This window comes from Morus notabilis, unplaced genomic scaffold (assembly GCF_000414095.1).
Source record: "Morus notabilis unplaced genomic scaffold, ASM41409v2 Scaffold18, whole genome shotgun sequence".
Taxonomy (NCBI): Eukaryota; Viridiplantae; Streptophyta; class Magnoliopsida; order Rosales; family Moraceae; genus Morus; species Morus notabilis.
Window position 1 is genome coordinate 40,901 of NW_010358991.1, and position 24,761 is coordinate 65,661.

The following is a 24,761-nucleotide window of genomic DNA, read 5'->3' on the forward strand; positions in this document are numbered from 1 at the left end:
TTATCAATTATTAATTATTATTGATTAGTATATTACATATTGATAATTATAATTTAATATTAATTATTAATTGAATAATTACTATTTATTTTTTATTTACCAACTATTTACTAATTAATATATTATAATTAACATAATATATGATTGATATATTAATTATTAATTATTTATTTAATAACCTATTATTACTTGTTTTATTGTTAATATGTTATATAATTTATTTTTGGCAATTAATCTTTAACTAAATAATTACTTAATATATTATTTATTATTTTATTAATAAAATTAAAAACTTAATTATAATAAATTAATATTTAATTAATAATTAAGTAATTACTATCTATTTATTAGTTATTATGTATATCTATTCATTAATTATTAATTAATATATAATATAATTAGTCATTTGTAATTAATTATTTAATATAACTTTATTGATAAGTACTAGAAAATGAAAACGGAAAAGAGAAAACCACTTTCAATCATTTTCTATTTTCTTCACAAAAATCATTCTCATAAGCGTTTAGAATTGGTTTCAAAATGATATTGTTTTCATTAAAAAGTAAAAATGAAATTGTTTTGAGAATCATTATGGGACCGATTCTGAAATTATGTTTGTTTAGTTTTTTATGAGATTATTTTTAGTATAATAAACAGTAAAATCATGTTTATTAATTAATATATTATAATATTATTAATAAGTACTAAAAAATGAAAAGAGAAAAGTGAAAATAACTTTCTAACTGTTTTCTAAATCATTCACAAAAACTATTATCACTATTTTTGTTTTTAAAATATTTGCTAAACAAACATCGTTTTGTTTTTATTTTCATTTTTTATTTCTCGAAATACATGAAAATCGTTTTTAAAAACGGTTCTAAACACGCACATTATTTTTTGTTTTTGTTTTTATTTTTGAAATTTTTATTAAACAAACGTAATTTATAAACTGTTTTTATTTTTGTACTTCAAAAAATACGTAGAAATGATTCTAAACGCACCCTCGTTTTCTTCACTTCTCATAGGAAACTCTGTCTCTACCCTTAAATATAACTACCGATCCTGTAATACAGTGACATTTGCATACTCGTCCACTGTCGCAATCAGGTTTTCCATTTTCATGATCCCCTGTTGCGTAAGCAATGCACCTAGGAAAAGGACATTAGGAGTATGTACTATTTTAGGCTAATTGTTTACTAGATAAGGTTTTAAGGATATGCCAACCTCATCGCTACCAGTCTTATATACTTTTTATTTTATTTTTCAACCATCAAATAAGGCTTGAATAATTTCAACCGTTTAAATTGTTGCAACTATTGTCACATGGTAGCTAAGAGGAAAAAAAATAACTTTTCTTTTTCAACGGTCTACATTATTTTTTTCATCTACGGCTAAAATTGAAAATTAAGGTTTTTTTGGCACAATCCTCAAACTTGTCGTGATTTAACAAATTGTTTCATAAACTTTTAATTTTGACAAGTTACTCTCCAAACTTATAAACTTGTTGCAATGTGTCTCATTTAACTAAATTTACTCAAATTATTTATTAGATTTAAGGGATTAAAAGTTGAGATATTAAAATATTTGTATTACATTTAAATTAGAATATTGAAATTTTTAGCTGAACATGCTTTTTTGACACTAATTTAATACAATTATTATCAAAATGGGGCACATTACAACAACTTTACAAGTTGAGGAGACAACTTGTCAATATTAAAAATTTAGAGAATATTTTGCTAAATCACGACAAGTTTAGGAGGGCAAATGTGCTAAAAATCCAGAAAATTATGTACAACCAAAAAAAATGTGAGATGTACCATAAAAATATCATTGCCAAGTAGTCTAATTGCACTTGAATTGTTCCACTCTTCAGATAGTGAGGAGGTACCATGGACATGGTGCTCAAAAGTCTTAGCAACATGACCACTTGACAATTGAACCTCCTATTAGTGATGGGCCAGTGCAGTTAGACACGCTGAAATACTTATCCTATTGAATATTTGATATTGATTTTTTACTAATACATTTCACTAGTTATGATTCATAACTGTAATCCACTGTTAAGTGTTCTGATAGATTTTTACAACCTCGTTTGGTCATTATTTATTTATCTATTTAGGAAACATTAGAGTCATTATATATGTAAGCTCTCAATAACTATAATGGCAATGTTCTTCAACTAATCTTTTGAACAGTACAGATCATCAATCATTTGGTAAAAATTTAAAAATAAAATAAATGATAAATTGCAGGGTCGCTTTATGTAACTTCAATAGCATCTAAATTCTCCAACTACAACTGAATTATTGCATCCCCTTTTAAAAGCACTCAAACCCACAAATTCTCTGTGACCACCATACCTTTCATATAAATAGTTACTTTTTCTTAATGGTGGAACATGGTTCAGACTTTAGAAAAGTATGGATTGAGTTAAGATGTATTGTTGACATTCCATTTGGTTAGTTTGACAAGAACTGGCAAAACGGGGGACAAAAACCAGATTTACCTTTTTTTTTTTTTTTAAAGATAAAATTTTTAAAATCCGAACACACAAAATTTACAGACAGATCAACCACAATGACCGTTTACAATAGAGGAAAGAAACAAAAGCATTTGGGCCCTTATTTTCCTTGAAACCAAACACAGCAAAACTGTGGAATATGATCAGTATTTTCTGTTTTCTGTATATGGAAGAATGAGATATTGTGGTAGATTCTTATAATATCTCTGAATCTGATAACCATAGCTCAAAGAAAGTGAGAAACTTTAGTGCAACTTGTTCCACAACGCCTTTGAAAAGGACAATTTAGGGAATGTCCCATCACAGGCCGAAGAGAGTTTTGACACAAAGCAAGCCAGCTCATGAATAAGCAGTAGCAAGTGATTAGTAAGCAAGCAAAATGGTCTAATTTCTTCAAGTAATGGCTAAGTTATTCTATAGAGTAGCATTAAGAGCAAGTTTATTCTTCAATCAGGATGTAAAGATAATGTTTAGTAGATAACAGCCACGAAATTGATGTAACGACAGAAGTTGGTCGTGCTTGCCTTTTTCAGTATATATATATATATATATATATATGTATGTGTGTGTCTGTCACATGCGTTTTATATATTTCCAACTCAGCAAACGAATCATATCAACATCTCTCTCTCTCTCTATTGATTTTTTTTTTGCGGTTGGTAGGTACAATTGCTTATACACAACTAGGTAAAAAGTGACTAAAGAAAATAAAGACTACCGATTTTATTTAGAGAGAGAGAGAGAGAGAGAGACGGTAGATGCATTTGACAATGAGTTTTATGGGTACGATCTTCTTGTAAGTTTTTGGAGTTCCATGGACAAAAAGATTTCCTTTTTATTTTTAAGTAACTTTTTCCACAATCAGCAGGTGGAAAAAAATATTCCACCAATATAAATCTTTTCTTGGTGATAAAATGTCCAAAACTGCCAAAGTAATCGCTTGTGATATCGAGGCTTAATCGTCCCACACTCCATATTAAAACAAAATTTGCTTTTCCAACCAAAAAATATTAATAAACAATTAAATGTAAAAACAAAACTTCAAGTTGCTTCTCCCAACAAACCGGATTTCGATATATATTTTTCAGAACACACATTCGATTCCCTAACCTTAATAAAGCAATCAGGCTAATCGACCAATACTTTAATGTTCATTATGTTCTGTAACCCCAAATGATATAAAAAAAAAAAAAAGACTTTGTTAGTGAAAATTAAATAATATGATGTCAATGTTACTGGTAGGAGTAGTTTATTCATTACCCTCTCACGTCAAGTTTTATGAATTAAACTCTGGTTATCGAAATAACTAGGGAAAAAAATTCCTGCTTTCCAAGTTGTAATTAGGTTAATAGTCAATTCAATCAAAATTGATTAGTTGCAAAAGTTGAAAGAGTTATTTCATAATCATTTTCAATTTGAGGTTTCCTGTCGCTGTCCTCGCCATTAGTATTTCTTTTCTAGAATAAGCAGTTATCATTTTTAGGTCGATACTAATAATAACACCTCATAAATTCTCACTTATATGCTAGTTTTTGTTTTTTTTTTCCTTTCTATAATAATGCCTAGTAAGCTCCACTACTCACCATGTAATTAGTATATATATCAAGACCAAACAATGATACCTATTAAATTATTTTAGTGGAAAACTAAGTTTAGGGCAGTCCGTGATAATGAAAGGTTAAGTTGGCTATTCACATAAACTTAAGGCTATTTATGGGTTGGGTTGGTGCGGGGTGAGACTTTTTTTTCCCGTCCTAAAGAGTGCGGGTTGTACATATTTGGCCCTAACGATGTTAGAAAAATTTCACAACCCAACGATGTTCGGGTTGGGTTGGGGCGGTACGGGGTGGGTTGGGTGGTCGGTTTCAACATTCAAAAAATCAAAGACTTAAAGTTCAATATAATATTCAAACTTCATCATTAAATAGAAATAGCAACCATCCTTATCAGTCCGGCTAGAGAACACCGGAGAAAGTGGGCAAGACGGCGGCCGAAAGGACTGAGCAATGAGGAGAGAGTTATGAGAGGGTTCAAGGGAGAGGAAGAAGAGGAAAAACTGAAAAGAAAGAGGCAAAAAGAGGGGGTTCACGGGAGAGGAGACCGAGAATGAGATTGTGAACCCTAATATTAGCGAGCCTAAGGTAGAACTTGGGCAGTTCGGCTTGGGCCGAAAGCTTGGGGGTATGTTGTGCGGGTTGGGTTGGGGATTGCGGGTTATTATGGGTCTAACCCGCAATCCGCCCCAAACATTTCAGGCCAGAGATATAATAGGCTGAAAATTTAAAAATAATGTTGCAAGTTGCTTTTTTCAGCTTGGGTTGAGGCGAGGTAAATTGGATTTGCGGGTTCTTTGGCTTTATGAACAGCCCTACATAAACTTGATAAATTATCAGTGTTATTTGGTTAGTGTATTGATTAGACTTTACGTCAAAATGTGTTTTCGATACAGTGAAAAGTTGCAACAAAAAAAATAAGTTATCACATTCGATTTAGGGGGAAAAGGGGAACACTCGTGAATTAAAACCCCTTGAAAAGGGAAAAGCCCGCGAACTTTTCCACCGAAAATTAACGACTCACGGAATATAAATAAATAAATAAAATTATTAAAAATAAAAAGGTATGGCTTTTTACGGTGCCAGCGGAGAAAGCAGCAAATTTTAGTACTTTTTCCGCACAAATACATTACTAACTTTTAAGTACTGATAATGTCATCAAAGAATCGAACTCTACAAATAAATACCAAAAAAAAAAAAACTCTCTTAAACAAATTCCTCTAAAAAATTATGAAGGAAAAAAAATGGAAAAGCAGTGAAAATTGTAAGAAAATCTAAACGGCTCGTGAATTCGGCTAACTACCACGAACGTCTCTCCTATTTAGCATTTGGATTTTTTATAAAAAATACTAAAAATTTGTAAAATCCAGCGATTACCCAAATGTGAATCGGTCAAACCTGTCCCTCCCAAAAGATAAAAACATCCGTATCCGTGATTCTTACCTGTCTCTAATCCCTTCATCTCTCTTCTCTCTGTATTTACAGAACAAAAAAATAAAAACAAAAATAAACTTGTATATTATTATTGATTGGAATTATTGTTTGGTTTGGACATTCCTCAATCCTCCTTCACTTTACAAGAAATGCATTCTTAGCTTTCACGAGATTGTCTTGTGGATAAATAGTGCTTCAACTGACTCCACTTTTTAACTATTCTTTGCCTTTTTCCTCTTCAACAAACTTCACTCAAACCAAATGTCCTGATTTCTCAGTCTTCAGATCATATGTTTTTTTCCAAGTCAAATTCCAATCTGGGTTATCAGTAAAAATGAAGAATTCTGCTTTTTATTTGTTTTTAGTTATGTTTATGGCGTTTGAGCTATCTGGGTATGTTGTTATGGCTAAGGAGTGTACAAACACTCCCACTCAGCTCTCATCGCACACTCTCAGATACGAGATTCTGACGTCCAAGAACGAGACTTGGAAGAAGGAGATGTTCTCTCACTACCATTTGACCCCAACAGACGACTCCGCGTGGTGGAATTTGCTTCCGAGGAAGCTTTTGAGAGAAGAAGACGAGTTCGATTGGACCATGATGTACCGGAAGATGAAGACTTCTGGAATCGGTTCCGATGGGTCCGGAGATGTTCTGAAGGAGGTGTCTTTACATGATGTGAGGTTGGATCCGGATTCGCCACATGGGCGTGCTCAGCAGACCAATTTGGAGTATCTGTTGATGTTGGATGAGGATAACTTAGTTTGGAGTTTTAGAAAAACTGCTGGTTTGCCAACGCCTGGTAAACCTTACAAGGGTTGGGAGGACCCAAGTATTGAGCTTCGTGGTCATTTTGTAGGTTGGTTTTTGTTTACTTTTCCCTAATTACATAAATACTAATTATGTTTATTTGTTTATGTTAATAATGTCTTTTGTAATAATATGTATGTTCATGTTGTTGTGTTCAAACTTGATATGAACTACTGTTCTTTTTAGTAGCTTTTTCTTTGTTCCCCCTAATACAAAAGAACACGTGCTAATTAATGTTTATTTGTTAATGTTAGTAATGATTTTTTTTGTAAGATATTTGTTCATGTTCTTCTCTTCATACTTGGTATGAATTACTGTTGTTTATAGCAGGTGTGTTTCTCCCCCAAATACACAAGAGCACATGTGCTAAATGGTGTTTATTTGTTTATGTTAATAATGTCTTGTGTGAGATATACGTTAATGTTTTTCTTCTTAGTATGAAATATTGTTATTTTTAGTTGCTTTTTCTTTCCCCCTAATACACATGAAAACATGTATTAAATGATGATTACTTGTATATGTAAAATAGTACTTTTGTAAGATATGTGTTGATGTTTATCTGCTCATACAATTTTTTTTTTTTTCAATGAAATTATGTGGTTTCTAGAAGCTGTTCTGTTTCTGTGAACTCTTGGATTATCTTCAACTTCAGATGAAGAGTTTAACTTTTATACTCTCAATTTTTGTAACAAAAAAAGAGCTCGGTTTTGTTATCTTGCAGGCCATTACTTGAGTGCATCAGCACAAATGTGGGCTAGCACTCACAACAAAAGCTTAAAGGAGAAAATGACTTCTGTGGTGTCCTATCTATCCGCTTGTCAGGAAAAAATAGGCACAGGATATCTTTCTGCTTTTCCATCCGAGCAATTCGATCGTTTTGAGGCTATCAAACCTGTCTGGGCTCCGTACTACACCATTCACAAGGTAGAGATCTTGAGTCTAACTGTTTCAGTGGATGCAACAACAAATCCATGTGGCCTAAAAAGTGTTTATACATTACAACTTGTTTACTTTGACAGATCCTATCAGGTTTGTTGGATCAATATACATTTGCTGGTAACAATCAGGCTTTCAAAATCATGACATCGATGGTCGACTACTTTTACAACCGAGTTCAGAATGTAATTACCAAATACACAGTGGAGAGACATTATCTATCACTCAACGAAGAAACTGGCGGAATGAATGATGTGCTTTATAAGTTATACAGAATAACGGTACGTAATTCAGATGATTCTTTTTTTGGCTTTGCAATACTACACTAGTGTCATTGTAAGCTTTGAATTTTTAGCTTACATTTTTTTTTTTTTGTTGATTACTATGATCAGGCAAATCCAAAGCATTTGTTGTTGGCTCACCTGTTTGACAAACCATGCTTTCTAGGCTTGCTTGCAGTCCAGGTAACCATGCTTTCTTTTTTTTTTTTTTTTTTTTTGGCTAGCTTTGCTTTGCCCTTTGATTTTCCTAAGATTTTTCTTTTCCTTTTTCTTTTTCCGTAGTAAATATGTAGACAAAAGTGTAACCAATATGTATAGTCAACACTCAACAGGAACAGAAGAATCGGTTCAGATTTTTTGTGGTTTTAATGAAGCCATTCTGTATTACCAAAATCTTTTCTCATGTTTGTAGGCTGATGATATAGCTGGTTTTCATGCCAATACACATATTCCAATTGTTATTGGTTCTCAAATGCGATACGAAGTCACTGGTGATCCACTTTATAAGGTAGTTCCTTTTGTTTCATTCGTAGAGCTTATCAAGTTTAATAACCGAAGTGTTGATTTATCTTTCATATGATTTAATTTGTGATAAAAAAATCCCAATGATTTTGTTTTGAGATCTCACATTTTGTTCGAATTGCCAGGAAATAGGGACGTACTTCATGGACATTGTGAACTCATCTCACAGCTACGCAACAGGAGGAACATCAGCCAGCGAATTCTGGTAACTATTGTTAGGCCCTTGTATCATTCTTTTGTCAGGTTATAACAAACTTTAATTACCATATTAATTCCTTTTTTTTTCTCATTCGCGGCTTTGCTTTAACTTTTTCTTTTGTGAGCAGGTCAGAGCCAAAGAGATTGGCAACCAGATTGGGCACTGAGAATGAAGAATCTTGTACAACTTACAACATGCTCAAGGTATCTATTTCTGTGCTTTCATTTCTTTTTTTTTCCTTTGGTGATCACCAACTTATCTACATTTTTTTAGTGGCAAGTTGTAAAATGATCAAAAACATCATTGGATTATGACAATTGAGCATTTTTTTAACTATGGACTTAACATCATATTTACTTTTAATCATGAGTGTTAATTTAACTGACGTACATTTTTACAATTTTGCAGGTCTCTCGCCATCTATTTAGGTGGACGAAAGAAGTGGTTTACGCAGATTTCTACGAGCGCGCTCTAACGAATGGTGTGCTGAGCATCCAAAGAGGAAGAGAACCTGGAATTATGATCTACATGCTTCCACTTGGCCGAGGAGTTTCCAAGGCCAAAAGCTATCATGGATGGGGAACACCGTTTGAGTCTTTTTGGTGCTGTTATGGTACAGGTACGAGATTGTTCTCCTTTTTTATACTTTCATATTTTGGGGAAATTATATTCTCTTTTCATGTGAATCATTTTCTTAAACGTGTTGGTTATGCAAATGAATTCTCCTCCAGTGATTAACAGTTACAAAAATTGATTACTAAACTTTTGATCTTTTTTTGTTTTCCTTCAGGAACTGAATCATTTTCAAAGCTAGGAGATTCTATATATTTTGAGGAAGGAGGAGACAATCCTGGTCTCTATATCATCCAGTACATATCAAGCTCACTCAACTGGGCATTAGGAAAACTTAAGCTGAATCAGAAAGTTGATCCTGTTAACTCAGGGGATCCTTATCTTCGGGTGTCTTTGACGGTTTCACCTGTGGGAACAGGTCAATCATCTACCTTAAACTTGCGGATTCCGAGTTGGACGCATTCCGATGGCGCAAAGGCAAAGTTAAATGGTCAAGATTACGCTCTACAACCATCACCAGGTTGAGATACAAACACTTGAACCTTGAGTTTTGCCTTGCTTTCGAGCAGCGGAAATTTCTACTTATTCATTTCTAAATACAGGTAGTTTTCTATCAATCACTAGAAACTGGAGCCCTGGTGATGTAGTAACCCTTCAGCTGCCCATTAGTCTAAGGCAAGACCCTATTAAAGGTAGCTTTATTTGGATACTGCAAAAAAATTTATAAACTCGCGCATTTCCCTATTGCTAGCATAAGTTTTAACAATCTCATTGATCGGCAAAAAGATGATCTTTGATCTTAATGAAAGATATTGCACTAACCAAGTTTTTATTTTCCCTGAAATAAAACAGATGACAGGCCTGAGTATGCTTCAATTCAGGGAATTCTTTATGGCCCCTATCTGCTTGCAGCTCATACCAGTGGTGACTGGGAAATCAAAACAGGATCAGCTAGCTCTCCTTCAGACTGGATAACTCCAATCCCTTCCTCTTACAACAATGATCTGGTCACTTTCTCCCAACAGCTTGGAAAATCAATATTTGTCTTGACGAATGCAAACCAATCAATCACAATGAAAAAACTTCCCGAATCTGGGACCGATGCAGCAGTGCAAGCCAGTTTCAGGCTCATCTTTGAGGAATCGTCTTCCTCAAAACACTCCACGATGAACGACATCATTGGCCAGACAGTCAAGTTCGAACCGCTTGATTTGCCAGGCATGGTGGTAGTGCATCAAGGAGAAGAGGATCTTACAGTCGCGGATTCCTCCAGTGAGAAGGGCTCTTCATCAGTTTTCCTCCTTGCTTCCGGATTAGACGGAAGTTCAGAAACGGTGTCCTTGGAATCAGAAAGCAACAGAGGTTGCTTTGTGTACAATGCGGACTATCAATCTGGTGGAAGCTTGAAGCTAAGCTGCAATAATGAGCCGTCAGACGCGGCATTCAGTCAGGCAGCAAGCTTTGTAATGAATAAAGGACTGAGTGAGTATCATCCTATAAGCTTTGTGGCCAAAGGGGCATCAAGGAATTTTCTTTTGGCGCCATTGTTGAGCCTCAGGGATGAATCTTATACCGTTTATTTTAACATTCACACTTAGATAAGTTAGGACAGAATACTGGGAAAACCAGTTACAAACATGCAATTAAACAACAAAATTCCTTTCTGGACAGTTGTTACTAGTTGAAGAATAAATTTTCTGAAAAGTGTAGATGATCTTCATATGAAACATTTTTAGCCTCAGTTTATAGAGAGTGATTGAAGATTGAAGCTAGAGAAAGAAGAATTTGGGAACGGATGATAAAAGTATATTTATTAGTCCCTTTGCTGTATGTGTGTGTCCCTTGAGATTCTTGTTTGTGTTCTTCAAAGCCTATGGCTCAGAGAAATGATTAACTGGTGTTAATATGGAAGGCAATTGAGTTTACACAAGTGCGTCTTTATGACCTGAAATAGTGCACACATGTACTTCTCTACAGTTTGACATTGTCATTGTAGGATGTCGCTGTTTATGTTGTTTTGCGTGAAGAAAACACGAAATTGAATATAAGCTGCAACAAGAAAGACCTCAAAAAACGAGAACACGCTAAACGACAATGACCTAAAAACAACAAGAAGAAAATCTCACTAAACTAATAACCGACAGTAGTTTTTTTATTAAAAAAAAAAAAAAAAGACGATTTCTTGTGAAAAGAATAACAATCATCCTAACAAAAGAAACATGAAAAATGAGAGTAACAAAAATAACCGTAAACAAACGACAATATCCTTAAAAACGACAACAACCTAAAAACGATAATATCCTCAGAAAACGACGGCAAAATAAAAACGACAGATAATTTAAACATAAATAAACTTTGCTAGAACTCTTAGAAAACGAAAACGATCTTGTTAAACTATTACAATATACGTCACTTAATGCATGTATTGGGCTTTTTTTTTTCTTTTTTTTTTTTTGTCATTGTCATTGTCATTGTAGGAATAGGATGTTGGGGTTTGATGAAATGGCAATGCGTCGTTTTTCAATAAACCATTGCTAGTGCCACACGTCTCTACATGAAAGTGGGAAATTGTCGGGTAGATTGTTTTCCGTCAAAGAAAACACAAAATCGAGAAAGGAAACGAATACTTTTCTTTTTTTTTTTCAAATTAAAATCGAGAATCGTGAAATTGAGGGCCTGTTCGGCGGTCTTTTTTTTTAGTTAAAAATTTAAAAAAATAACTCGAATTATAATTTTATTTAAATTTATATTCATTTAAGTTTGAATTCGAGTTTGAGATTAAAACTCAAATTTAAGTTTTTCATTCAACTCGAATTCAGAAACTCGAACTCAAATTAATAAACATATTATTTTTTCTATTCTTAAAAATGTTATAACTTTTTCATTTTAATTCTGATTGAGATGATTTTTTTCTATGCGTTGACAACGAAAAGACGAATAAAACCCCACCTATATACCCTATTAAAATTTTCCTTCAGCATTGAGTTTTTTTTAAAATACTATCTAAATACAAATTTAAGTTTTGACTCACTCAAATACAAACTCAAAAAAATTCTTATCTCAAACCATAACTCAAATGTACACAATCAAACACAAACTCAAGTTACAACTTTAACTCAAATTATAACTCAAACTCAACTTAGAATCTATATTCAAATCACGTAACTCAAAAAAGATAAAAAGAACAAGTCCTTGAGTAAGACGTTAAATATTTGGGTGAGACACCAACATGATAAGAGTAGACATATTTAACAAGTGATATTTATAGGAACTATAACTAAATGCTTTCATTCTTATTTCAGAATAAAAATGAATAAATCATTTCTCACTCCCACTCCTAATAAGTAATTATACATGGCACTAGCTTTTACACGTTTCAGCATTGGGCCCCTCTGCTTAAATGCAAAATTTTCCACTCTCCTCATCAAGTCATTGTTGTCACACTAATGCATCACGTGCGGTGTCTTTGCCATATTGTGCAAACCCAATCTGCACCACTCGTTCCTTCGAAATTATTGCAGTATAATTATTCCCTATTTTTCTGCACAGCTGTGTGAATGCAATAATACATTATCATGCTTTTGGATCATCATGAATACATGTGTGGCACTCGTACACTTTTTCGTTTAGTTTGTAGATTATAATTATTTTTGTATATTTTTTATGAGAAAAAATACTGTAGTGAATCATGAATCATGATTTAAATCAGGGTATGAATCTCCCAACCAAACAACTCCTTAATTTTTGTATGCCAAACCTCCGGACAGCAGTACTGTGCCTGTCTACAAATGAAAAAATAATCAGCTCGAGGAACGAATTCAGAATTTTATCACACGGTTCATCGTTAATTATGAATTATAATTATGAATTTTTTATAGTATTTTTTTAATAAATTTTATAGTATTTTTCTCTCATAAAAAATTTAAATTTTAAAATTAAAATCATAATTTTAAATTCATAAACAAAACTATTTCATTTGAAATACTAATAAATGGATTGGTTAAAATTAAAAATAAAAAACATGAGTAAAGCAAGTGTCCCCACTGTTCATATATAGCTCCGTGCTTGATTACCTTTAACATTTCGCTGAAGCTTTCTTTTTTTTTTTGTAATGAAAAATATAAAAATAAACAAAAATTAACTTGAATTAATTGCAATTGCATATGTATAGTCCAAAAAAAAAATGCATATGCTGAGGATGTTACCCTTTAAGCCCTCCTAATTAGCTTGTACTCCTTAGTCCTTCCCTTCTCTTTTTGTCATCTCCCATGTCACGAATACAACTATATTTAATTTCAAAAGGTACACAAAATAAAAGAACTAATAGTTATTAATGCTAAAATACTTTTGCACACGACCAGCAAAAATAAAAATAAAAAAAAATACTTTTGCACACGACCAGCAAAAATAAAAATAAAAAAAATACTTTTGCACACTAATTTGGAAGAAAACAAAGAAGAACGAGATCCTTCGTATAAACTTTTAGACGGAGAAGACAAGTATACTTTGCAAAGCCAAACTATGTCTTTGTAATTAATTAATTAATTAATTGTTCAACGACAAGATTATTGTCCAAGAAAAAGTAAAATGATGATGACAACGACGATAACGACAGCGGCAAATGAGGATAGACTAGACGACAAAATTGACTCTTTGGGCCAACGCCACGCTACTAATGTGCAGTGAAATTTCAATTCCTTTCACTTCACATATTTGAATTTTTAATTTAAATTGAGATGTGATATTTTTTTAAGAACTTTTCACTATAGTAAAAAAAGTTAATGTGACATTTTCTGAGAGCTTTTTACTGTAACCACCTAAAATTAAACGAAACTTTTCAATTCTCCACTTTAAATACTGTAATATTTAGAGGACGTTTAGTTTGAGAATTCAAACTATGTGATTTAAATTATTTCGATTTACATGAATTTTTTGTGAAAAAAAATATTGTAACGAACCATGAATCATGATTCGAATAAAGGAACAAATCCCTCTACCAAACATCCTCTTAGTAATTTTGATTTAAATTATAATTTATAATTTATTATAATATTTTTTTTATAAAAAATATGTGTCAATTAATAATAATTTTAATTTCATAATTTTAATTTATAAATCAAATGTCTCCTAACTTTCATCGAACAGTTTTTTTTTTTTTTCCGAAGAAAAAAATAGAAATTCTCGTCTAAGAGTTGCTTTCAGTTTTCCCTTTGCTAACAAAAAGAGAAAGTTGGCTTTGATCGTAAAAAGTGCAAACATGCTTTTTGGTCACATCACTAGTCATTACAAAAACACTTGCATGTAGCAACGTAACCCTCACTATGAGTTGTTAACAATCTGTTTCATTCCCTCTTCATCAACGTCACTTTTACTGAATCCCACAGAAAGCTCTCAAACTGCCTCTATCGCACCCGATATTCATCAATTTCATGCACACCAATACAAAAACAAAAAACCCTCTATTAACAACTTATTCAACGAGCGTAATTAAGTTTTAAAAAACCCATATAATATTCTTTCTTACACTTACTAAAAATACAAAAGCATATTCACCACATGATTTAATTAGATTCAGAAACCAAAAAAAATTAAAAACTATATTAATTAGCATGCTTTTAGAGGCTTTCCACATAGACAAGCGTTGTAAGCAAACGACGACGCTTCGAGATGATCAAACGGCGAACCGGAGGGGATTCGGCCGCAGAGATGGTTGTGGCTCAAATCCAAGTGTCCGATGTACGAAGCGGAGGATATAGATTTCGGGATCGGACCCGACAATCTGTTGTACGACAAGTCCAGTACTGTAAAGTACGACCTCGTATCGAAAACGTCTGGGATTCTTCCTGTGAGCGCGTTTCTGCTCAAGTTCAAATTCCCTATCGCGGAGTTAACCAAAGTCGCCGGAATATTCCCCGATATGAAATTACCGTCCAGGTTCAAAGTCGCCAAAACCGCCATTTTCCCCAGCGATTCCGGGATTGATCCCGAGAGTCTGTTCAGGGACAGATCCAGATCCGCCAGGCGGTAGATTCTCGAAATCGCGGCCGGAATGGTCCCGCTGATCTGGTTCCGGCTGAGCAGAGCGCGGCTGAGCATCACGAGGCGGTGGAAGTCCCGCGGGAGGCTGCCGGAGATCCGGTTGTTACGGAGGTCGAGGTGCATCAAGCTGGAGAGGTTCGTCAGCGACGTCGGGATTCTGCCGGAGATCAGATTGTCGGCGACGTTGAGGACGGTGAGGCGGTGGAGCCGCCCGATGTCTGCAGGTAACTCGCCGGAGATCCGGTTCCCGATGAGATCGAGGATTCGGAGGAACGGCAGCGACGTTATGCACTTAGGGATCTCGCCGGTGATTCCTTTCCAGTCGGCGATGGTGACGCTCGATAGACGAGGAAGTTTGCAGATGGCGGGTGAGATGTATCCGGTCATGTATCCGGTCCGGTGCGCTTTCTCGAAAATCGGATCCTCGGACTCACCCCGTAGGTTTATGTCGGCGACCCGGTGGGTTTCCTGGTCGCAGCTGATGCCATACCAGTTCTTACAACAGTCTGTGCCGGTCCAAGAGTTGAAGATGCCCAAATAGGGCTCGTGAAGGGCCGCTTTGAAAGCGAGAAGCGCCGCCCGCTCCGACGGCGGGCAGGCATCGACGGCCCAACTTAAACTCGCTACTATCACCGACACCACAACAATATACACGTTACCGACACCCATTTCTAGCTAGTATATATCTGTATGAAGTTTCTTTTTAACGTTTGGTTTAGTAACGAAGAAGGGAGATGAGGTTCTGAATCGTCAGTGCGTTGGGGAGTGTAGTTTTGGGATAAGATCACGAAACTATATATATATATATATATATATAAGTCTGATAACATTTTCAATGGACGATTTTGCCCCTAACGTGGGGTTTTGGATTGAGTACACACACAATAGGGGGGGGTGTGGGTTCAATGCAACAAGTCCCATATGGCCTATGTCATGCTATGGCTTATTAGCTTCCTCGAATTATCCCATTTATCGCCACGCCACAGCTATTCATTGATTGATAAGAATTACAACACATTTATTCATTTTTTATGCTGATGGAGAATTTCAAATAATATATAATTCTGTCCTATCAATATCATATTTACTACTATTCTTTTACCACGAAAAATACGAGAGATTTAAGGAAGAAAATAGCTCTGGAGCTCGTAATACTATTTATATACATGATCCGCTTATATATATATATATAGTCACAACGTTCAAAAATGTTATGGTTTAGGCGTTGACGAAGTGAACTAGCTAGTAAAATTAATTGAATCCAGTTGTACATATTCATATTTACGCTGCTAAATTAATTCTCTATCTTTAATTATTTCATCATTGTACTGGAGCATGATCATGACTGCCCCAAAAGGCAACATGTGTTTAAAGCTGGTGGTATTTTTGGGGTCCTACCGGTTATCTTCCAGAGAAAAACGTTGGCCAAAGTTATCTCTTATAGTCTCGTTTATTTTATCGATTTGAGTTTAAAATTTAAGTTTTATTATAATAAAAAGTTTTTAAAAATAATCTCATTTAATTTTTTTTACTATAATAAAAAATTCTCATATAAAATCACATTTTAACTCAAATTAAAAATTTAAATTAATAAATTAAACGGGTTCTATATATGCACGTGTTATTTTTTCCTGAAAATATTTTGAGGATGTAATTAAGTTGGATTGAATTTTTTATTATAATTATATATAACGGAAAGCACCAGAGAGAGGAGAAAGGAGGTGGATATTACTCGAGGTGAAGGGAATGATTAATGCTAAACAGCTAATAATTGAAGATGTACAGCTGAGCTATGGGGGTCGTTGAGAGGAAAGTTTTAATTTGGCTTTTGGGTGGAAAGTACGATGAGAAGAGGCTATATATATATATATATATATATATATATATATGTATATGCTCGCGCTAGAGAGAGAGAGAGAGAGAGAATGTTAGGTTGGTTTATAAATTTTTGAGAGGATCTTGAATCATGATGTCAAAGTTATGGGTTCTGGGACTTCGAGATTCTCCATTAATCCATATCAAAAAGGTTTTTATTATGATAGGAGTAAGTGAGGAAAAGACATAAGTTATAAGAAATCAAAAGTGAAATCTCTAAAAAGTAGCATCCTTAAAGCAGGTTATTAAATTATATACATAATAATGCAATAATGCAAACTCCATTTAGTACATATTTTTATAATTTTAGATTTATTTGAATAGTACCTTAAAAAACATTTATTGGAGTATTGCTCTAAATTAAGAATTAAATGAGTTCGTCTTTCTGCAGTTGCATTATTAAGAAATGCTAAATATATTTGACCATAAAAAAAAAAAAAATAGAATGGGGTCCAACAATCACCCTATTATACTGATAATAAGTCTTTTTTTGTGAGGGATAACTCATAATAAGTCATTTTATAATTTTTGATTTATTTGAATAGTACCTTAAAAAACATTTATTGGAGTATTGCTCTAAATTAAGAGTTAAATGAGTTCGTCTTTCTGCAGTTGCATTATTAAGAAATGCCAAATATATTTGACCATTAACTACTGAACTAGATCAGACCATGGCTTTTTGTGGTAAATATATATACACACTGTGTATCATGCGTGTGAATGAAAAAAAAATAGAATGGGGTCCAACAATCACCCTATTATACTGATAATAAGTCTTTTTTTGTGAGGGATAACTCATAATAAGTCATTTAATATAAAATAAAACGGAACTTTCTTTAGTACGTCAACATACATGTATGTCAGGTTTTTTGTCTGTTAAATCTGTATAAAATCACGTAAAAGTAAAAAATACGCAGATCTAACGGTTAAAAAAACTTAACTTACCGGTACGCCGGCGTACCAAAGAATCTTCCAAAACGTTAATATCTCAGTCCTCGTAAACACAATTGAAGAACTTAACTTCCACAAACCTAATCTCTTAAAAATAAAAAATAAAAATTAGCTGATCATCTAAAGACTACCTATATGTCGCATTTCTAATTATGGATATTCTTCGGCACTCTAACATACCGGTAAGTCAAATTTATGTTGGTTAAATTTGTATAAAATCATGTAAAACTTAAAAAATATATAAATCTAACAGTTAGAAAAATATAACCTACCGATAGACTAGACATATGAAAGAATCACTCTTCTAATTATATTGGCACAAAATTAAAGAGTAGTCTATACACCAATCCGTAATTTCACTCTGTTTTCATGCACGGGAAAAAGTTTTTAATGATTCATGTACTGTGAGTATATAACAATCATTAATAATAAAAGAGCAGGCTATCCCATGTATTTATAAACTTAAGGCAATGTTTTATCTCTTTTTTTTTTTTTTTCAAATCCTCACAGTACTTGAGTCCATATTAATTTACCACTCACTCTTAATTAATACACTTTTAATTAATTAAAAAATAGTATTAATTAAAAGTATTCAGTCTCGTAGAGATATTTGTTTTTTTTTTTTTAAGCATCTTTTGGTCAATTGAATTTGTGGCGCTGATCTCTGCCGTCAGTTAATCTAATCCCAAATTCAAATTTATTTCACGTCAAATATAGTACAACCGACTTTTATGTTTGTGTAAGAAATGTATTAGTTGTCTATTAACAGCACAAAAAGAGACAAATAAAGAGCCTGGACACAACTTTCAGTTCATTATAAGCAAATTGGTCAGGTCCAAGTTCTAACTGAGATTTGATTGTGATTATAATTGATGACCTCTAATACATGCTTCAAGTGGGACATGGTAAACTAAACAGCTAAATCAAGATCGCGTATAATAAGATCAAATTCAATGTTTTAATATTATTATTTTCGGTCTTTCTCTAGTTGTCACTACCCACTACCTGAATCTTTGTCTCCTCAAGCGATTTCAGTCACTAATTTGGCTATTGATTAGGAAGTAGTCCATTTTAATAAATACCCCCATCATCGATCTGTCTTTTAATTATTTCAAGAGAAAGACATACTTCCAAATGATTCTAATTTGAAACGAGTAATTCGAATTGAGATGTGACTTTATGTGAGAGTTTTTGACTGTAGTAAAAAAATTAAACGTGACTATTTTTAAAAAAATTTTATTGTAACAAAACTTGAATCGGTAAAATAAACGTGGCCCTATGTTTGGTAGGAAAGAAAAGTAGAAGGAAGGAAGAAGATGAAGGGATTTTGGGAGGGAAAATGAAAATGTAAGTTGTTTGGTAGGAGAGAAAAGAGACAGGAAGAGAAAATAGAGTGAAAAATAATACACGTGGGCCCCACCATTTACAAGTGGGCAGAAAATGGGATGAAAAATGAGGACAACTCATTAAAGTGAGTAAAGTTACTAAACTACCATTTCCTCCATCAACATCCAAGCAAAAAATTTAAGGGTATAAAAGTAATTTATGAGTAATATTTTTTCTTTCATCCCAATTTAACTTCCAATACCAAACAAGTGAAGGTAAGCTCATTTTCTTTCCATATTCTCATACCAAACAACATAAAAGAAAATCAATTTCCTTTTCATCATTGTTATTTTTCATTACTTCCGTATTTCCTTTCTATCCTATTTTCTTTTCTTCCTACCAAACATAGCATAAATTGTTCTAACTTGGCATATATGTATATGTGCGTATATGTGTATATATAGGCCCTATTTCACGCTGTACAAGCTACAATGGTTAAAAGAAAAACCATGCTTTTGTGGGTACCTTTGATCTATATATAAAGACAAAAGCAGTCACAGTTCATGTTATGGGGATATCAAACACTAATGTTTAATGATTTGGATTCCAGACTGTGAAACCATATCTTAAAGATGTGATCGATCGAGTACTAGTCTGTATCGTCCACTCACCGTTTCTTTTTGTTACCCCTTTTTTCTTCTTTATTTTTAATCACATTATTGTGATGCATTTTATTTAAGTTGTAGATGTAGCGTGGTAATATGAGATTTTTACATTGCAGGAATATCATCCTTTCAAAATTTGTTCTTCTGTTAAGTTGTGGAGAGAATTCATTATAAAAGATCGGACGTCTGTATAGGCACAGAAAATTGATAAATGTGTAATTTTTTCTTATAAATTTTTTCTTCAATATAGTGAATTACTGCGACGGCTGAAAGATGATCACTTAGTAATCTTACATCGAAACAAATCTCTATAAATTTATGAATTCGTTTTTTACTTTAATTATTTTCGCGATTTTATTGCTCTCAATAATATAGAATTAGTGCGTCTAATTCTTAGTTTCTTACCCTGATCTTCTCCGTATATTGGAACGTTAAGTTAATATTCTTCCTTAAAATAAATGATGTCATATGTTTGTAAGTGGCAAGAACGCTTTATTGTTTTTGTTAATCACTCAAAGCATGATAAAGAGAATAAAAACGATACTCAATTGGGAAGAAGAACGCGTTGAAGTGATTTGCACCCATGGAATCAGTTCTTTAAAGTGCGAATGTCGAGCATATTGAACAGCCTCAGATGATTCTCTAGGGAAATAATTGCTTATTGATTATACAATTGATTAATTAAGTAGCAATAATGTAAAACACTTATGTAGACTTTATCATGTCCCATTTTTGTAACTCCATATATTATATACAACTACTGTTTTGATCGACATACTTGATTATTAACAACCGAAATAATTGAGTGAAAATTATTAATTAAAGCCCAAATTTCAAGTTTGGTTTGGGAAGAAGCATCCGACAAGCAAGAAATGTTTCGAGAAAGCTATCCTTAAGATTGTCTTTTTTACAAGTTTTGGAAAACAGGAAACCACTAATTAAATTACAACTGTTTGTTTAGACTCGCAGGCAAGAAATTAATATAAAAGAAATTGCTTAGTATCTAATGGTTTTATTTGATATTAAATTATGAGATTGTTGCCAAGGAGAGAAAATATTTATTGAATTAAAAATTAGATAAGATGGATTATATGTCCTAAGATATCCACTAGATCTGGCGACAAGCTGTTGATAACGATACAAATCCATGTACATGATTAGGCGTAGAAATTAGGATATATTTTAGGCAAGATTTTGATCTTGGTTTGACCCACGGCTATAATCAAGCCTTTTCTCAAGTGATGTGATTGAATTGACATAATTAAGGCATGTGGAATGCCATGTGCAAGTGCTCCTCCGCACCATATGGGATTGTTGTTAAGATTTTTCATCTTCTATACTAATTGTAATTTTATACTAATTATATTTCACTGCTCATTAGAAGAATTAATACCACCAAACTTGGCTCCTTATAAGGGACTATAGGCTGTAGCAAGAGATAGAGGGGAGGAAATACTTTATTTCTTTCTTTCTTTCTTTTTTTTTTTTTTTTTGAGATGAACCAAATTAATTAATTTTTTTTTTTAGAAAAATCCAAATTAGCAAAGGCCAAGAGGGGGGGCTGCAGCCCCCTGGGCCCAGTTAGCTTCTTTAATATTCTCTTAAAATTTTTCTATTTTGTCTTATTTTTGCTTGTTTAGCTCTCCTTTCTAAGTTTATGCTGAATTTTTAGAAGTTTTAATTTATACCCTTAAGTTGATACAAAATTTATGCTATTTTGCCTTTTCAAAAATTTTCTAAATCTATATTTTGTGTAGAACATTTTAGAAAATTTCGTTTACATAATTTTACTTCTAGCTAGTATTAATACACAATCAATTTAATTTAAGATTTTAGTTTAAATTCAAGCCCTCCTGAAAAAATTGTCTTGCTTTCATCACTGTTTGAAGTATATCATATGAGGAAGAAGTTATTAATCATCCACAAATCGACTTAAAACGCGTTTTCTTTCGATTTCCTTGTATTATTTGGCCGACTCTCTAGACCTCAACGTCAGGAGATAGGCAGATGAGTTATCCAAATCAGTAATCACACGACTTCTTTCAAAGTGTTTTGATTTGAAAGTTCAGTATACACATTTATCATAACTATAGAATAATGATTAAAATCTTTTTGGCACTAGTAATAAATTGAGGAAAACGTCGGCAGACTTTCAACAAATAAATGAAAGATAAAGACATATATTTAGCACTGCTATATTATAACATTATTGGGTTTTTATTAAGTCACTTTTTTTTTTGGTCACGTAAAAATTCTATCATATGTCTTTTATGCGGTTATAAAACTCTAATGTAAATCGTTTATATAACTCATCGAACATCTAAATCGATTTATCCTCACTCTTCTATGGTAGGGCATGAAAAATTAAATAAAAAATTTTATTGATTGGGTTTTATTTTTAATCATCATATGTTTAAAAACATGTATTATTGACTATTGAGAAGGACGTATGGCAGAAAGGACACCATTTTGAAAACCTTCAAACAAGTCCTTTTTTTTTTTTTTTTTTTGGCCAGAATACACCATAGGGTCACGGGTGTTATCTAGGGGAGTCAACAACAGGAATTATGGAAATGACCACGTAACAAGTCCCATGTTGACATAATTATATATCTACACATTTGGACTGCAAAAGCCTCAAGACATGCCCTTTAACAAGGGAGTTTTGTTTTTTTTTCCTTTTTCTTCTTTTGGCGGTTTCAATCAGTAATTTGCATGCATGCACCACAAGCCACGCAATCATGTTTATTTCGGCTTTCATTTTGGGAACTATCACTATAGATATGTGTGTGTGTGTGTGTGTATATATATATATATATATATGTATATATATATATAGCTGATCAGAAGATTGTAACAAGAGAGAAATATGGAGGATTTTCATGTGAAGTAGAGAAATGCCTCCAATTTTTGTGAACCGTTTTTGGAACAGTATTGCGATATATCTGGAGCAGCTTCTTATAGCTAACAATTCATTTCCACATGCCAATGGCATATTTGCGTTTAAGATTTATGTTTGGTTGACCACTCTTCACATCATAATATTTATTATTTAACTATGATCCTGATTTTCGCTTATAGTTTGACTATAATGAAGGAGCTAGGCAGTTTCCATGGTTTTTGCTGCTAAATTTCTTTTTAAGTTTGATTTTTGTCGACACTCCCCAAGATTCTGCTTTTTCTGAGCTGGTGCAAAAACAAAAAACAATAATATTAGAATAGCTTTGGGATTGATTTTGTTCTTAAGATTTTTTTTTCTTCTGTTTTTATGTCAACCATACAAATTGAAAAGCTATCTCTCTTCTCAAAATTACTATAGAATTGCATTGATTTTGTGAGAATGTATGTCTGAATTTTGTGCTAATCGTTTTTAAATTACTTTAATACTGAACATAATTCTATCAATAAGCTCTTGAGTACTCAATCCTGAAAGGACCTTAGAATTACTAATGTGGGATTCAGAAATGAAATTTTGTATATCTAAAAATTAGCAACAAACTGGCATGTTAATTCAATAGGAATATATATTTTTTTGCTTTTAATTTAATGTTTGGAATGTGTGTGCAAATGGGTGTCTTTGTTTTTAATTAACTCAATTAATAAAAAGAAAAAAAAAAACAAAACAATTAGTAAGAATATTGTTGCTGGCACAAATTGGACCAGTTAACCTAAGGTTTTCAAAGGATCTGGGAACCAGCTGTTATTACAAATTGGATGTCCATATTAGGCAAAAAAAAAAAAAATCAAAATGATAGGACATAAAACTGAATTCATTTTAATCTTTTGAATTTGGGTTGACCCACAACCACAACAATAATAGCCTTTTTTTTACTACTTATATGATTGACACAATGCATGTGGACGTGTACCATGTGCAATTTCAACAAATTTAAAAAAAAAAACAAAAAATTTGATGACCCTACGGGCGCGTTTAGAACTCGTTCTAAAATGATTTTATTTTTTGTATAAAAATAAAAATGAAAACGTTTTAAATCTCAGACATAAATCATTTTTAAAAATGCGTTTAGTAGTTTTATTAAGAGATTATTTTCAGTGAAAAAAAAACCTATTAATGTCTCTCTTTCTCTCTCTCTACTCGAGAAAGGAGAAAACGAAAACAAAAAATGATTAAAAGTCATTTTTTATTTCTCTCAGTTTACACTAAACTAAAAAATCATTTTCATTTCCGTTTTTTGTTTTTATTGCGCTAAACACCGTTTTAAAAACGTTTTCATTTTTTTTTCTCAAAAAACGTGAAAAACAAAAATATAATCAATTTCAAACACGGCCTATGTGTTTCTTCTCCTATAATCTCGCGCGTTTTCTTTTCATATATTCTTTCATGTTGCCGACCACATCCTCAACGTCAAAAAAGCATACAAAGAAGGAAATACAATAATGTTTTGCCTTTGAATCTTTCAGAAAGTCCTGCATGAACTTTAATTTATATTTTTGTTCTATCGCAGAAAGAAAGACAATCCTAGAAACGACTCAAAGAGCTCGTTTTATATACAAGTGTGTGAAGATTACACACACTTGGGCAGATCCTCTCCATGACGTCTTTTCTTTTTTTTTTTTTTAGTGAGTTGGAAATATAGTATAATCTCATTAATATTATTTAATTTATTTAAAAGGATTTATAAATAACAAATACTAAAATCGTTGTAAATAACTGCTACGTAATTTTATAGCATAAAATGTGAAAATCATTTATAATAATTACTATGTAAATTACTATTACAAAACATTACAAAACATTATTATATTTCAATCAAAAGTAGTGTAATTTCACTACAATAGAACAGTATTCCTTTTTTTTTCTCTAAGAAAATAGAACGCTAAGTCAGTTGTATGTATAAGAGGAAGAATTTCGAAAATGGAATTTGAAGAGTAATAAGGGGGCTCTATTGCACTCCAACAAACGATGGGTCAGTGACTCAGTAGCAGCCCATGGCTATCTCCATTCAGGCCTTCATGAGTGAGCCCATTTTTTCCACTATTCTGCATTCTGATGATCTTGGCCCAATGGACCTACAAGGCGAAAAATGATCACAAACCTTGCAATGAAAATT

At 32.8% G+C, this 24,761-nt stretch overlaps 2 protein-coding genes across 2 annotated transcripts; one reads left to right on the top strand and one right to left on the bottom strand.

Annotated features, from left to right (window-relative positions):
- Window positions 1-5,514: 5,514 nt before the first annotated feature.
- Window positions 5,515-10,739, top strand: LOC21391350. Its single transcript, XM_010093676.2, has 11 exons — window positions 5,515-6,371; window positions 7,044-7,246; window positions 7,342-7,539; window positions 7,651-7,722; window positions 7,952-8,047; window positions 8,187-8,266; window positions 8,388-8,463; window positions 8,669-8,879; window positions 9,051-9,353; window positions 9,436-9,525; window positions 9,686-10,739. The coding sequence occupies exons 1-11, from the start codon at window positions 5,846-5,848 to the stop codon at window positions 10,429-10,431; spliced, it is 2,601 nt and encodes an 866-aa protein (XP_010091978.2). The 5' UTR covers window positions 5,515-5,845; the 3' UTR covers window positions 10,432-10,739.
- A 3,377-nt stretch (window positions 10,740-14,116) lies between these two features.
- LOC21391351 (DNA damage-repair/toleration protein DRT100) lies at window positions 14,117-15,662 on the bottom strand. Its single transcript, XM_010093677.2, has one exon. It carries the CDS (start codon window positions 15,539-15,541, stop codon window positions 14,438-14,440), a length of 1,104 nt encoding a protein of 367 aa, XP_010091979.1. The 5' UTR covers window positions 15,542-15,662; the 3' UTR covers window positions 14,117-14,437.
- Window positions 15,663-24,761: the final 9,099 nt, after the last annotated feature.